Consider the following 14,377-nt stretch of genomic DNA (forward strand, 5'->3'; position numbering starts at 1 on the left):
ATTCGAGAATAATCACCTTAAGTAATTTTTACTGTCTAACTTTGGTGAGTTTTCCACATTCTGATGCCGTGTTTAAACTTCCCTAAGCTAAGACAGCTAAAGTGCAAAGCGGTGTTGTGATGTAATTGGCGCTAATGCAACTTTTATGCTAAGCAGAAACTTGCTGAGTGTATGAACTGCAGGGTAATTCCTTACCAGCAGAGGGCGCTCTTGGTCATCCTATGTTGATTGTAGGAATCGTTCTCTTCAAATAAAGACAAGACTCTACAGCATCATGAAACAACTTGTTTATTTTCTTTCCCAGAGTTTTCTAAAAGTGGCCTAATTCATTTACATTTCACCTGAAAATTGTTGATTATTTTTATTTTTATGTATTTTTTTTAATCAGTGAAATTCATGAGAAACAGTTACAGTCATGCTAGTTGCTACAAGAATCACGTTTGGACCGGAAATCCTAGAGATTTGAATTGTGGGTTTTAGCATACAGGTGTAAAAAAGGAGCAATAAGAGAAAGGTTTAAAACAACAACACAATAATAATAATAACAATAATAATAATAATAATAATAATAGTAGTAGTTGGGTACCAAATCGAAATATAATCAAGGAAAATGTGGCAAATTTCAAACTAAATGCCACTTTTTTTTTCTTTCTTTCTTTGTTTTAAGTATTCAAAATTGTACCATGGCTTTAAAACAGTTCCTAGAAAAAAAGGACACTTTAAAATGAATACTTTGATTGCTTGTCTTTTACCATTTAAGGGATAGAAAGGTCGGTGACGGAATTGGAACAAAAATCACCAGACACCGTTCCATCCGTATGTCACATCTGTCGTATAAAACTTACAGATCAATCAGAAAGAATCAATTCGTGAACCCGTTTGCTTCCCCAACCTCTATGTTAAACCTGGCAATAAATACGCTGATGATTTGCTCATACTGACATCAAGAAATACTCATTTTTACAAAGTTTCATGGTGTACAGACATCGAAGGGAAGACATACTTCTCATATTCTAAGATCGAAAAGGTAAAAGTAGAAAGAAAGTGTGCACTTGCTGAATCCATAACAGAAAGAATCTAATTTAGCAATTTCCTTAAAATAAAAATCACACCGCACCTACGGTTAGACCTTCAAAAATCTTATTGCAGTTGGTGAGCTCCTGCATGGATTCAGAAAATGCATCGTGTTGCAACCAGATGCTACAGCCGAAAGAAAACCGTCCTGTCTTCATTCACACACACACACACACACATCCACACAGACTCAGAGATGGGTGAAGGTAAAGCTCTTGCCCTCCCAACCTGAGAACATGATTGTCTGACAAGCACACAGCATCCAAAGTTTTTAGCTTTTTTTCTTTTTTTTCCCCACAAAGTCATAAAATCATCTGAATAATCCAAATGGCCTCAGTACATTTTCAGAAGTTCAATTGAGAAGGTATTATAAAGGCTGATCTGGAAAAAATATATATGGTAATGATAATAACAATAATAACAACAATAATAATAATAATAATAATAATAATAATAATAATAATAATAATTATAATAAACGGTTAATACCAAAAGCAAACCCGGCTGAAGGTCAGACTGTGAGTGTGCTTTCGAAACAGAAAAAATGTTTGATCACGTGGCCACGCTAGTGTACAAAACAGAGAAAACGTCAAATCAACACAAAGTAGTGCTATGGTTTTATACACATTATACACAAGTTAACAGCGATCCCTAGACGTAATTAGATTCATAGACTCTGACGAGCAAAAGGCGCTAGATCACAGTGGATTTCACTTAAGTTAACGTCTCCGAACGCTAATCCTAATTATACTTGTTGACCAGTAGGGCGTGGAAAGGTCTGTGTGACAGGAGTTAGTTGTGTTTTTTTTTCTTTTCTTTTTACATTTATTTATAGAGGGGTTACGATTAAAAGTTATCTAAATATTCAGCCACACTGTCGGCCTCTCAGCCCTGCTGCTTGTGGGAACAAAAGTGCCAAAGATTCGTTGTAATAATAAGTTGTGAAATAAATATGGAATTGGAAATACAAGAAATAAATATTTTTTATTCATAGTTGCATAAATGTTGAATAATAATAATAATAATAATAATAATAATAATAATAATAATAATAATAATAATAATAATAATAAACAAATATGAAAACCGTCCGGTAAAGTTTAATTGACTTTTTTTCTTTCAGAGTGTGTGTTATGTGTCACAGCAGATTTTGAATACATTTTATTGCTCAAGTGTGAAATAAATAAATATATAAACGGGTTCAATTTATATAACTAGTTTAATAAGCCATTGAATCATTTATGTAAATATTGAGGTTTGTTTTAAAATGTATCTACCGTAGCTGACGTTTTATGCTAAGTAGAAGTGGGCATTTATCGTATCGCTTATCATTTATCGTGATAATTTTCCTATCACGATAAGAATTTTGATTTCACCATCAATTCCAATTAATGATGCCTATTTTGCCCACCAATTCAAAGTATTTATTTGACAAATTATTTGTCGCATTGTGGCACTTTTGAGCCCCTGTAGCAGGCGGCCTGTCTGTGCTTGAAACCGTGTTGCACCGCCGGCTCACGAGAGCGCCGCCATGCTCTCGGACGAGGCTAACAGAGCGGTGCGAGTGTTTGAGACTGACGAAAAGTGGCCAAGCTAGCTGCCAGTAGTCACCTTCACCATCGACTGGTTAGAAACGTTGTGTAATAATTCCACTGTACATGTAAATATCAAGACTACGTAGCCCATCCCGTAGCCGACTCAGTCGGTCCTAAAGAGGGCGTTTTCTGCAGGGGGAAACTGATTCTCCGTCGGCAGTGGTGGAGCGCGGAGTGATGGGTGGTGTCAGCAGGTTTAATATGCGGTGGCGATTCCCTCTCTTTCCCCCCCACCGGGTGAATGTAGGCGAGTTGGGTCGTCGGTGCTACAGCGGGGCCTTGAACTGGTTCCCAGAGAGATGCTGCCTGATGGACATCTTTGATCCGGCGGCGTCGCCCAGCTTTCGCCACACCACCTGCGCAGACGGAGAGCAGAGACGAGACGCTGAGAGGCGAAGGGGAGCGGCCGGGTCAGGAGAATAATGCAAATCCAACCCCGCTCTTCAAAAACGCAGCCAGGGTAATCCCAGTCTGTTTACTGGCACACCGAAACTCGCTTGAAATAAGACGAAGCTAACCTACGGGTGAATAATTCCTTAATATTGATGAAAAAAAGTACTAGCTCCACTTGTAACAAGAGAAAAAATGTCTTATCATAAGTGAAATAATCAGCCAGTGGAAGTAACACTTTTTAATCGATATGAATACTTAACACAAGTCCTTAGATCTCGCTGAAATGTTAATTGAAAGTTAGTTTTACCTTATGCAAAGTGTACCAAGACATTCTTAGACCAAAAATACTGGGTGAGATTTTGTGTTTCTGCAGTGTGATCGAGAAGAAAGAGGGAACTTTGAAGGACTTCACACACTAGGTGAAACTTCACACGCCTCCCTGCAGGTGTGCATCTCGGGAGATTAGGGTTATCATCTGAAAGTTCGTTTTTATTTCAACAATTCAAGTCAACTTCCACTTTTCTGTACAGAACTTTTTATTAGTGCACCTGTACATGCGAAGCAGCTGAACTACTTTTCCTCTCTTCCAGCTTTGTAAACGAGGCGGGGGCAGCGGCGGCCTCCCCCCGGTAATATTATTACAAAAGCACTATTGTAGCGTCCCCCCCAACCCCCTCTGCCAGATTCCTGGCCTGCTGCATACCTCTGCAGGGCCCAGATAGCCAGGCTCTCTCTCTCATCGTTGCACCATTTATTCAGCACAAGGCCTTTACAGCTCCAATAGAGAGAGAGAGAGACAGAGACAGAGACAGAGAGAGAGAGAGAGAGAGAGAGAGAGAGAGAGAAAGATGGAGGGAAATGAGGAGAGGAAGACTAGATAGGGGAGAATGTGTGGTTGGATGAGAGAGCTCTTCTCCCTGCTGATACAGTGGAATTGATTTGACAGCTCCACTGTGAGCTTCCACTGATGGCTTTGTTTCAGAGTAGACAAAAGAAAGAGGACATAAGGGACAAAACAAGGCTGCTCGGGATGTTAGGACTGTAGCTGTGCTGTGTATTATTATGATGATGATGATGATGTATTCTGGGTCAAAACTGCAAATCAAAACTGTGAGACGATGGGGCTAAATTGGCATTTAGTTCAAACGATCGGCCATGTTTTCTGCACTTACACTGGAGTCGGGTCTTTTGTTTCTAATGTGGAAATTGTGAGAATCCATGTGCAACGCACGCAGGATCCATTGCATTGCATATGTCTCATTTATGAAGGAAAACAAAAAAGTATTTTGAATCAGAGGATGGAAATATTTGAAAAAAAGAAAAGAAAAAAAAGGTCAGGTTAAGAGAAACTTCCGGAGATTTCTATCCAGGACAAAGAAGAGGGTTCACCATTCAAAGTGGTGTTTTCACCACTGCTGGTCCGGTAGACACGGTTCGACGGGAACATCTGTTACATTCTCAGCCGGTGAAACCTGCTTTCGCTGCATTGTGTCAAACGATCTAAACTAATTGGAAAAGCTGTTCACATCCTCGCCTCCGGAGGCGCTGCAGCAAGAACTACTGAAGAAAACAACGTCTGAAGGGGACGTGAGCGCAACTTCCTTCGTCATGTAAACAAAAATGGTGTGGTGTCCGATTTTACCAGTTGTATGTAAAACACCATAAAAAAAAAAATAATAATAATAATCCTCCAGCTCGCGCTAGAAACACACGTTTGATTTGATTGTATTTACCCACAATACCCTGCACTATAGTCCACTTTCTACTTTTAGAGCTTTTGCTAATCGATCCGAGTGCCGGGTTTGTAGGCGGACCAGGTTTCACCTTTTTTGACCCGCATCAAAGTTTTATTCACACCAAAACTTCTAGGAAAACCAACTAGAGCTCGAATAAAGCAGACTAAAACATGGCTGGTGCGGTTAAGGCAGTCGGTGATAAAGTGACAAATCGATTCTAAATTCTTTGGGGGAAAACCCTGCAGTTTCAATCTACAAAGGAGATTTAGGTTTTGCTCTTTGCAGACGGATACAAAGCAGCACTTTACACCATGAGGTTGCTGAACTTACGTTGCACATCTCCCGCACGATGGCCTTCTCTTTCTCACTCAGATCGTCCTCGTAGTCCTCGGGCGCCTGCTTGTCCAAATTCTCATGGACCTCTAGAACCTAACGGAGAGACAGAAGAAGGTCTGGTTTCACCGAGGCTAACAACTTCAATAAAAACAGAGGTTTGTGAGATTGTGACTTGAATAAGGAGGCGTCTCCATGACTACATTCTCATCGATTCAAAATCTTAAGATATTTTTTGGGGTGTAGTTTCTAGTGCAAATATCTTCGTAGATTTGACAAAAGACAAAACTAACTGACGAGAAACTTTTCAGCTTTTTTTTTTTTTAAAGTAAATAGTTTCTTAATTTTGATGAAAAAGTACTAATTCCACTGGTAGATTATTTCACTTATAACTTGGGAAAATGTTTTGTTCCAAGTGAAATAATCTGCCAATGAAACTGGTGATTTTTTTTTTCTTTCTTTGAAAAGTTACTTGTAGGTTAGTATTTGCACTAGAGCAGACCAAATTGGTGAGACTTTTGTGGTTTTGCAGCGTTAAAAGTAACCGACCTTCATGGCGTGCACCACCGCCTCGGGCTTCTGGACACAGGACAGGTAGCCGGTGGCAGGAGACGACTCGCTGGTTGGCAGACGGTTTGTGCCCTGCGGAAAGGCGACAGCCGTACATCCATGTTGTCAAACTGTCACGGCAAACGAAACACGGCGACAGCTAGAGTGGCTGCAGAGGTCAAGCGGCGGGTCTACATCCTAAACACGCGGGGTCACTCGGAGATCAAACCCTGCTACTCCCTCGTATAGAAGCATCAATCGAAACAAACAAGGTTCACCGCGCTCCTCTTTCCACCTGGGTCAGGATGAGGCGCATTTACTGCGGCACCGAAAATGTCATCCCTTTCATCGCAACTCAAATCACCTCACTCCCTTGTCGGCTGTTTCTTTTTAAAAAATGTTTCCAATTCAGTTCCCAGGTCTGCAACCTGCAACGGCGTGATTTAACCTGCTGTGATGGGAGCGGTGAGCCAGGAAGGAGAAGACCGGGGTGTTTGTTTTACTCATCCCCCCGGTTAGCTCCAGACAGTGGCTCTCTGTTTTAGGGGTCACAGAGCTCTCAGGGTCGCACAATGGCGACATTCAGCGTGACCTGGCATCGGGGCCCGAGCATCAGACGCAGCTCCACCGGCTCTGGATGGTGATGCGCTTGTCAGCTCCCTCTGTGAACTCATTCTGATAACGAATAATAGCCGTGGATTCCACATCGGACAAGGTGGATACTTGTTTGGATCGTTTCAGTCAAGAAAAAAAAAAAAAAACATTGAGGAAAATGGGGTCGATCTGTTTTCTCTGCATAGATAAAGGTCGTTATCTCTGGTTAGGCACTAAGCATCTTTTCTTTTTCTTAAGGCAAATTTTTAGTTATATTCTCCCACATTCATAAGAACACACAGAACAAGATCACATTTTATGTCTTAATTTATCAAATCTGAAGTTAGTTATTCGTGAAAAGTCGTGGAGGAATCAGATGGGGACCACAATGCGACAATTTTCAGCCTTCAGGTTCAGTACCCTGATGGCTGGAATATCAAAAATCCGAATGTTATCGACCACTGAATGCACCGTACACAAGCGCTACCCTGGTGAGGTGATAATAACACTCTTTGGTGTGGAAGCTGTTGCAGCGTGAATGACTGGATCCGACTAGACGAGTTCATTCAGAGAGAACAAGAGTTTTGGCAGATAACAGGAAGGATGGTTCTGAACATTCTACAAAAACAGACAAAATGTTTAATTTTGTTTTTGGTAAATGCATAATACATATTCTAAATGCTCTCAACCAGAACTCCTGAAAGTTTTAGATGTTTCAAACAGCTAAGCTACATCGTCTGTAAGTTTGGTAGATCGCCCAGTCATAGAGTCGGTTAAAACAAGCATCCGTCCGTCTTATTCTGTCCCGAAGAAGACGGACGGTGCTTACTGCTCATATGAACGGTCATTTGGGGAATGACTGCGTCAACAGGCCTTGCAAACAGGGAAGGGACGAATCAAGAAGCGTTAGATCGGAGGCGTGGAGTTTGAGAACACATAATCAGATCAGACTGGAAATGTGTTTGGGTTAGTCATGAAAGCAGGTTGTTTCAGCCCAACACACACACACCCACCCACACACACATGCACACACACACACACACACACACACACACACACACACTTTCCTTCTCGTCTCTCCAATCATTTTTAGTCTGACAACCTCCCACCCTCACTCACTCACGCTCATTGACCTGAAACTGTGTGAATGAGGCAAAAGCCTAAATACAGTAAAAAGAAAAGTGAAAGGGATTCACAATGCCCCGTCTGTCCCGGTTTTGTTCATTAAACTCCATGGATGGATAAACTTCAGCTAAATATGGGATCTAATTATATCTCCTCTGTTATTTTCTGTAGTGACGTTGGCTTATGTTGAAAGAAACATTCATAAGTTTGCACTGTTTTAAATGCTAGGCTTTGCAAATGTAAACTGCAACAGGTTTTTTTCCCCCTCCAGAGGGTCTTTTATGGGCTCTAGTGTCCCTTATATGACAGTAGCCTGACAGGAAAGGGGGGAAGACATGCGGCAAATGTCGCCGGGTGCGGGAATCGAACCCACGACGGCCGCGTCAAGGACTGAAGGCCTCCAAATATGGGTTTCCAGCTTGATCGGAAAGGGTAGCAGAGGAGTGGAAACTCAAAAGTCTGATTATTTAAAGTCAGTGAAGGCATCATTACCAGGCACTACTAGCTCAGAGTATCAACACATTTAATTAAAAATTTATTCAGAGGAAGCACGGAAATGTAAAAAACTACTAAAGAAGAAATTATATTTTCTACCAAATGTTAAGACCTGTCTGTGGTTAACTGACGCTGCAAAAGATTGAGAGAGAGCAAGATTTGTAACAGATAACAGGAAGGCTGGACGGAAAACAACGATGTAGCTTGATTTATGTTTTTGAGGTGTCAGTCTTTGTCTATAGATATAGAGCCTCCACAGGTATATTCCAGGTGGGTTTTTTTTTTTTGTTTTTTTTTTTAATGCTAACCAAGCTAACCTGCTAATCGCCATTATAAGATGCTAAAGCCAGCCCCAAATTCATCATTTTGATACCTTTTTTGAAATATCATGGAGATGAAAATCTTGACAAAACCCAGTTTTGTCACCATCTCTCAACAAAAACATAAAAAGAGAAGGTATTTTTTTTTTAAATCTGCAAATTTTCTTTGCAATGTACAACCTTATCTTTCTCTGTCGCCACTTACAGTAAAAATCTTATCCTGTGAGACACACTTATTAACTGGTATATTACTGAATTTATTATTTTTTATTAAATTTTCTTATCCCCATTCCTTTATGCGCCTGTAGAGCACTTTGAATTGTGTACAAATCATGCCATACAAATAAAATTGCCTTGCCTCGCAGAAAGATCCAGTCTTCTGGGCAGTGGCTTTCCTTCGAGTGGACTAAGAAAAACAATTACCAAGCCTTTCCTCCCCAGACACTCTCAGGGTCAAAGGTAGAGATGGATTGAAGAGGATTAGTAGTTTCATAGTGGGATTCAGAACAAACAGGCTCCGGGGAGGCAAAGAAAAGCTCAAGGGCCGGGAGATGGGATCATGAGAACGGGGTTCAGACTCCCGGTAAGTTCCTTTTATTGCCTTTGTCTCTTTTCCAGTTTGTCTCCACCAAACTGTGACACATCCCCTGTCATCCCACCGATCGAGTTCATGAGTAACACAGAGCAAGGTTGCCTGCGGGGGCGTAATTGAAGAGTTTGCAGGAAACTGAATTAAAGCTAACCTGATTTGATTTCATATTTGCAGGCACCAGTGTCCTCCTCCCAACAATTAGGCGTGTCTGAGTTTATTTTCATACACAGTAAAACCCCGGAGTTAAAGCGCACTTGGACAGAAAAGTGAAGCAGTGACAGCCTGTTGTTACAGCTTCTGTCTGAGCAGGTAAGTGTGTGTCGGTGTCTCTCAGCGTGTCTCTCCCGGTACTGACCATGTGCATGGCCTCCTGGCGCTGGGGCAGCGAGGACAGCTGGGACTCGGAGTGGTACAGAGTCATTCCTTTCCTCAGGGCTCGGAGGTCACCTGGGTTGCACTGCTGGGCACACGTGGGCAAAATGGACACACACACACACACACACACACCACAAAACGACAGGAGAGAAAAAAGACGTCAATGCCGAGAAACAGAAATTAGCATGAAACCAAACTGCAATGCATCCTAATGGATCAAAATAACTAACTTGGGAGGGTAGAGGAAAGTGGAAATAACATTCAATTATTCGCAGGGATGCACCAATGAGAATAAAGGCAAATTTTGATCTCTGATTTTTGTAAGGCTTTGAGAAATAATTAACTTTAGAGAAGCAGAGATCAAGTGGTCAGAGATCAGAATAGCCAGTTTGTCCTTGATCAGCCCTTATTGATTATTGGCTGGTCAAGCACAGAAGTGTGTAATATTTTTTCCTCTCATCATTGAAGGCATCAGAAATAAGAACTCATGTTATTTTTGCAGGGGCTGCACAGTGGTGCAGTTGGTAGAGCGGTTGCCTTGCAGCAAGAAGGTCCTGGGATCGATTCCCGGCCCGGGGTCTTTCTGCATGGAGGTTGCATGTTCTCCCTGTGCATGGTGGGTTCTCTCCGGGTTCTCCGGCTTCCTCACACAGTCCAAAAACATGACTGTCAGGTTAATTGGTCTCTCTAAATTCTCCCTTGGTGTGTGTGTGTGTGTGAATGGTTGTGTGTCTTGTCTGTTTTCTGTGTTGCCCTGAGACAGACTGGTGACCTGTCCAGGGTGAACCCCGCCTCTCTCCCGGAATGTTAGCTGGGGATAGAAACCAGCAACCCTCCTGACCCCTCTATGGGACAAGGGTGAACAGAAAATGGATGGATGGACGGACGGACGGATGTTATTTTTGCCTTGTGAACGCATCGATCGAAATGTTTTGGGGGGTGAAATTTAAAAAATGGTTCTAAACCTCCGGGATCTGACACCTGAATGGTAACAAATCTCGTACTTTTTGTATGTTCCTGTTGGATTCAAACTACTTCCTCTATCCTCGAACGTGCTGCACATTTATTAATCTTCAGAATGTAAAATTGGAATCTGTCAAAATCAGGATCTACAGTTCAGACCTCAGAAAACATAGAAAAACAGAAGCTGGTGGCGGCCAGAGAAAACCTGATTGTGCGTGGCTCACGACCAGCTTTCAAATGCTTTCTTCCCAACTTAGCTGCCATGAACGGTCATAAATTAGGTATTTGAAGTGTGTAGTACACTTTTAAGAAAAAATTTGTCTCAATAGATACAAATAAGTTGGTGAAAAAAAACCATATGCAGCAAATGTCAAAGAAACAAGGGGGAAATTCCTGCAAAGCTCCAACGAAGTTTCCAGCTTTTTGACATTTGTCTTGTTTCTGAAATATATCTTCGTATATTTCTTTAAAGAAACTGGAGCAAAGTACATCTTTTGACACAATGCTGGTTACAAAGTGCTTATCTCGAGTTTCAAAAGCTTTTTTTCTTTCTGTCTGAATGACTCACTGGCGAGAATAAAGTGACTCAACAACAACTATAACAAAATGAATCCTCTGAAAGTGGCTCGGACTAAATGAGTGGAAAAAACAGTAAAAAGGCAAAAGAAATGCCAGAATACCAGAAGGCCTGGAAAACAACTCGCCAAATCAAAAGGACTACAAAAACTAATCTTCACTTGATTATGAGATTATGACACCTGATCAAACCAATGTAAACCAAAGCAACCTCTTTCTGGTAGATGTTGTACTTTTAAAAGTCACAACCACATTTTCTTACAGCATTATGTTAAAAAAAAAACAACAAAAAAAACCATTTTGGATAACTGGCAGTTTAAGTGGTTACAAAGCCTCCTGATTTGGTACAAAATGTCCACTGCCATGGACAGTGGACATTGTGGGCTCGAATAGCTCAAAGAGCAACCTGGAAAAGAAAACCTGGAAAAAGTTGACAAGAAAATGACTTTTAATGTGAATGTACAAACTGGAAAGAGGAAAATTTCCAGCACCTACTTTAAGACCTTTAAATATAATACATTATCCAAACAAATGAAATAAACAGTGTGCTGTGTTTGTAATCTAGGACTCCTAAATCTAACGCATACAAACATAATGTAACCCTAATCCTCAAAAACTAGCTGTAAAAGACCAAAACCATTTTCAAACCTTGTGATCTCCCTTCCAGCGATACCTCCTGCGCTCTACTCATCAGCTTGACATCAGCTGCTCCCTGCGTTAATGACACTTCACCACACTGAGGGCTGGATCACTTTGTGCCCTCATTTACACTCACAATGCACAACAGAGGAGCGCTCTTAAGATTTTGTCCTCATTAGCAGCCCAGAAGCTACCAGTTCCTGTTGGGCACAAACCAGCCCAGCTTGGCGCTGTTGGCAGGATCCCGGCTCTGTGACATTTTTAATGTCGCGCACGGCTGTTTCTGCCCCCTCCCGTTTGTGAGGAGTGTTGTTTTTTTTTTTGTTTTTTTTAATCACACGAGAGGCCTGGGGGCTACAACGCTTTTTAGGCCCGAGCAGCAAAGCGCTGCGAAGGCCTATTGTTTTTGTACTGTTTATTATTAGGCCCGAGCAGCAAAGCGCTGCGAAGGCCTATTGTATCTGTACTGTTTCTTATTAGGCCCGAGCAGCAAAGCGCTGCGAAGGCCTATTGTATCTGTACTGTTTATTATTATTATTATTATTATTCTTCCACCCAAATGAATTGCCTTTTTGGAGGCTTTATCATATTCAAAAACTCACCAAATTTGGCGGGCCCATAGAGACTGTTTAAAATTTACGTATTTTAAAGTCGACGCAAAAATCTAAAAAAAAATGGCTCAACAGCGCCAACTAGCAATTTTCAAAGGACCCTTTGCTATTCACTTACTTCGTCGTAGAGACTTGAAATTTGGTACAGTTGTAGAGCTCCCAGAGATGCTCAGAATTTACAATTATTGTTATAGTCCAACTATCACAGGAAGTCGGCCATTTTGGATGGAAGGTCACATTTTGACCCCATTTTGGCTGTTTACAGCATTGGTATTTGATCGAACTCCTCCTAGGGATTTTGAGTGATTGGCTTCAAACTTGGTGAGTCTGATCAGAAGGCATGGGCGATTCAAAGTTATCAAAATGGTGAGTTTTTGAGCATGTTGAAGGGGGGTTAGCAGGGGTCAAAGTTCACCGACTCGCCACGAAACTCTAAACAGTTATAACTCCTACACTAAAACTGTCAGAGGAACCAAACTTTCAGTGATTGAGCATCATGGGTTGACCTAAAATACCCTGTGGTCAAATGATGACATCACTAAGGCCACGCCCCCTGAGAACAGGAAGTGTCATGTTTTACTGGGAACGGTCCCTATATTAGACCTTTGACCTAATCAACATGAAACTGTGTTAACAGACAGGAAACATGTGGCTGTATGATTCCAGCCCGACCGGCTTTGATGGAGCAGGTGGGCGTGGCAGCGTGGCGAAGTGACCTCTAACGCCGCTGTCATACGTTTGGCTCTGAATTCCACAGTTTTGGGCCAAACTTCTCCAAACTCACTAGGATGGATCTTTATCCACCCCAAGACAGGAATCCATGATAAAATTTGGTGGGCGTGGCCGAATGTCTTTATGGCGCCCCCTAGAAAATTTTAAATTATCAGCCCCAAGCCATGCTTTAACCTAGAATTACCAAACTTCTTACACATCTGTATATTGTCCTGATGTACAAAAAAGTCTCTTGGAGCCATGGTCTCAACCCAACAGGAAGTCGGCCATTTTGGAATGAAGTTCCAAAATTGACCCCATTTTTGATGTTTACAGCCTTCGTATTTGATCGAACTCCTCCTACAGTTTTTCAGATACAGACTTCAAAATCGCTCAGCACACACTTGAGGCATCAAAGGTCAAAAGTTATCAAAGGAATTCTCGTACTTCAAAGTATGTGGGCGTGGCTATGTGTCAAACTTTGACTATTCGCCGTGAAACTCAAAACAGTTATAACTCCTACAGTAAAACTCTCAGAGGAACCAAACATTCAGTGATTGATCATCATAGGTTGACATAAAAGACCCTGTGGTCAAATGATGACATCACTCAAGCCACGCCCCCTGAGAACAGGAAGTGTCATGTTTTACTGGGAACGGTCGCTATCTTACACCTTTGACCTAATCAACTTGAAAGTTTTTCCAGACACAGAAGACATGCTGGTGTATTTTGGATTCCAGCCCCGACCGGCTTTGATGGAGCAGGTGGGCGTGGCGGCGTGCCGAAGTGACCTCTAACGCCGCTGTCATACGTTTGGCTCTGATTTGCACAGTTTTGGGCCAAGCTTCTCCAAACTCACTAGGATGGATCCATATCCAACTCCTGAAAGAAATCCATAATAAAATTTGGTGGGCGTGGCCTAATGTATTTATGGCGCCCCCTAGAAAATTTTAAATGATCAGCCCCAAGCCATGCTTTATTTAATCCAGTGCAAACTGACTTAAAATTAGAACTTGATGACATCTGTCAATGCTGGCTGAACAGTGTGGGGTTGGCAAAATGGCGAATATCAGACCCACGCCATATTCATACGATTGTCTTTAAATCACACATGGATGATCCGATTGGCACCAAACTTGAAATGTAAGACCTGTGGTAACCTCTAAAGAGCTCAAATGTTTTAAAATGTAATTTGACTCCACTGCGCCCCCTAGGTTAATCCATCAGCTATATCTCCGCCGTAAATGGACCGATCTGCGCCAGATTTTTGTGAGTCGTCAGAGCGCTGTCAACGATCCACGTGTGTGTCGCCTGCCGGGCGATCGGGCGGGGAAGGTTCGCGACGGCTCCAGCTGCGGCGAGCGTGCGCCGGCTCTGGAAACGGTGCGAGAGCTTCCGCGGCGGCTGGAACTCCGCGGTGGCCGGTGAGCCGAAGCAGCGCTTGCTGCGAGGGCCGCACGAGGCTGCTTGCAGCTTTAATTCTTATTATTCTGCCCCCCTATTTAGAGGCCTTTTTGGAGGCTTTATCATATTCAAAAACTCACCAAATTTGGCGGACGCATAGAGACTGTTTAAAAATTTTGAATTTTAAGGTCATCGTAAAAATCGCTAAAAAAATGGCTCAAGAGCGCCACCTAGCAATTTTCAAAGGACCCTTTGCTATTCACTTACTTCGTCGTAGAGACTTGAAATTTGG

The 14,377-nt window shown here is 42.1% G+C and overlaps 1 protein-coding gene across 5 annotated transcripts in view; it reads right to left on the bottom strand.

The window, feature by feature from the left end:
- Window positions 1-272: 272 nt before the first annotated feature.
- ccdc85cb (coiled-coil domain containing 85C, b) overlaps window positions 273-14,377 on the bottom strand; it is a 63,365-nt gene continuing 49,260 nt past the window's right edge. For 3 of the 5 annotated variants that reach the window (XM_044107229.1, XM_044107231.1, XM_044107228.1), the window contains 4 exons: window positions 9,162-9,266; window positions 5,681-5,773; window positions 5,129-5,227; window positions 273-3,025 (listed from right to left, as the gene is read on the bottom strand). In XM_044107229.1, coding sequence (XP_043963164.1) covers window positions 2,936-3,025; window positions 5,129-5,227; window positions 5,681-5,773; window positions 9,162-9,266 — 387 coding nt within the window. In that variant the 3' untranslated portion in view covers window positions 273-2,935. The remainder of the gene's footprint in view (window positions 3,026-5,128; window positions 5,228-5,680; window positions 5,774-9,161; window positions 9,267-14,377) is intronic. The other 2 variants (XM_044107232.1, XM_044107230.1) reach the window with 1 other exon arrangement.

The sequence above is a fragment of the Gambusia affinis genome, linkage group LG22 (assembly GCF_019740435.1).
Source record: "Gambusia affinis linkage group LG22, SWU_Gaff_1.0, whole genome shotgun sequence".
Classification (NCBI taxonomy): Eukaryota; Metazoa; Chordata; class Actinopteri; order Cyprinodontiformes; family Poeciliidae; genus Gambusia; species Gambusia affinis.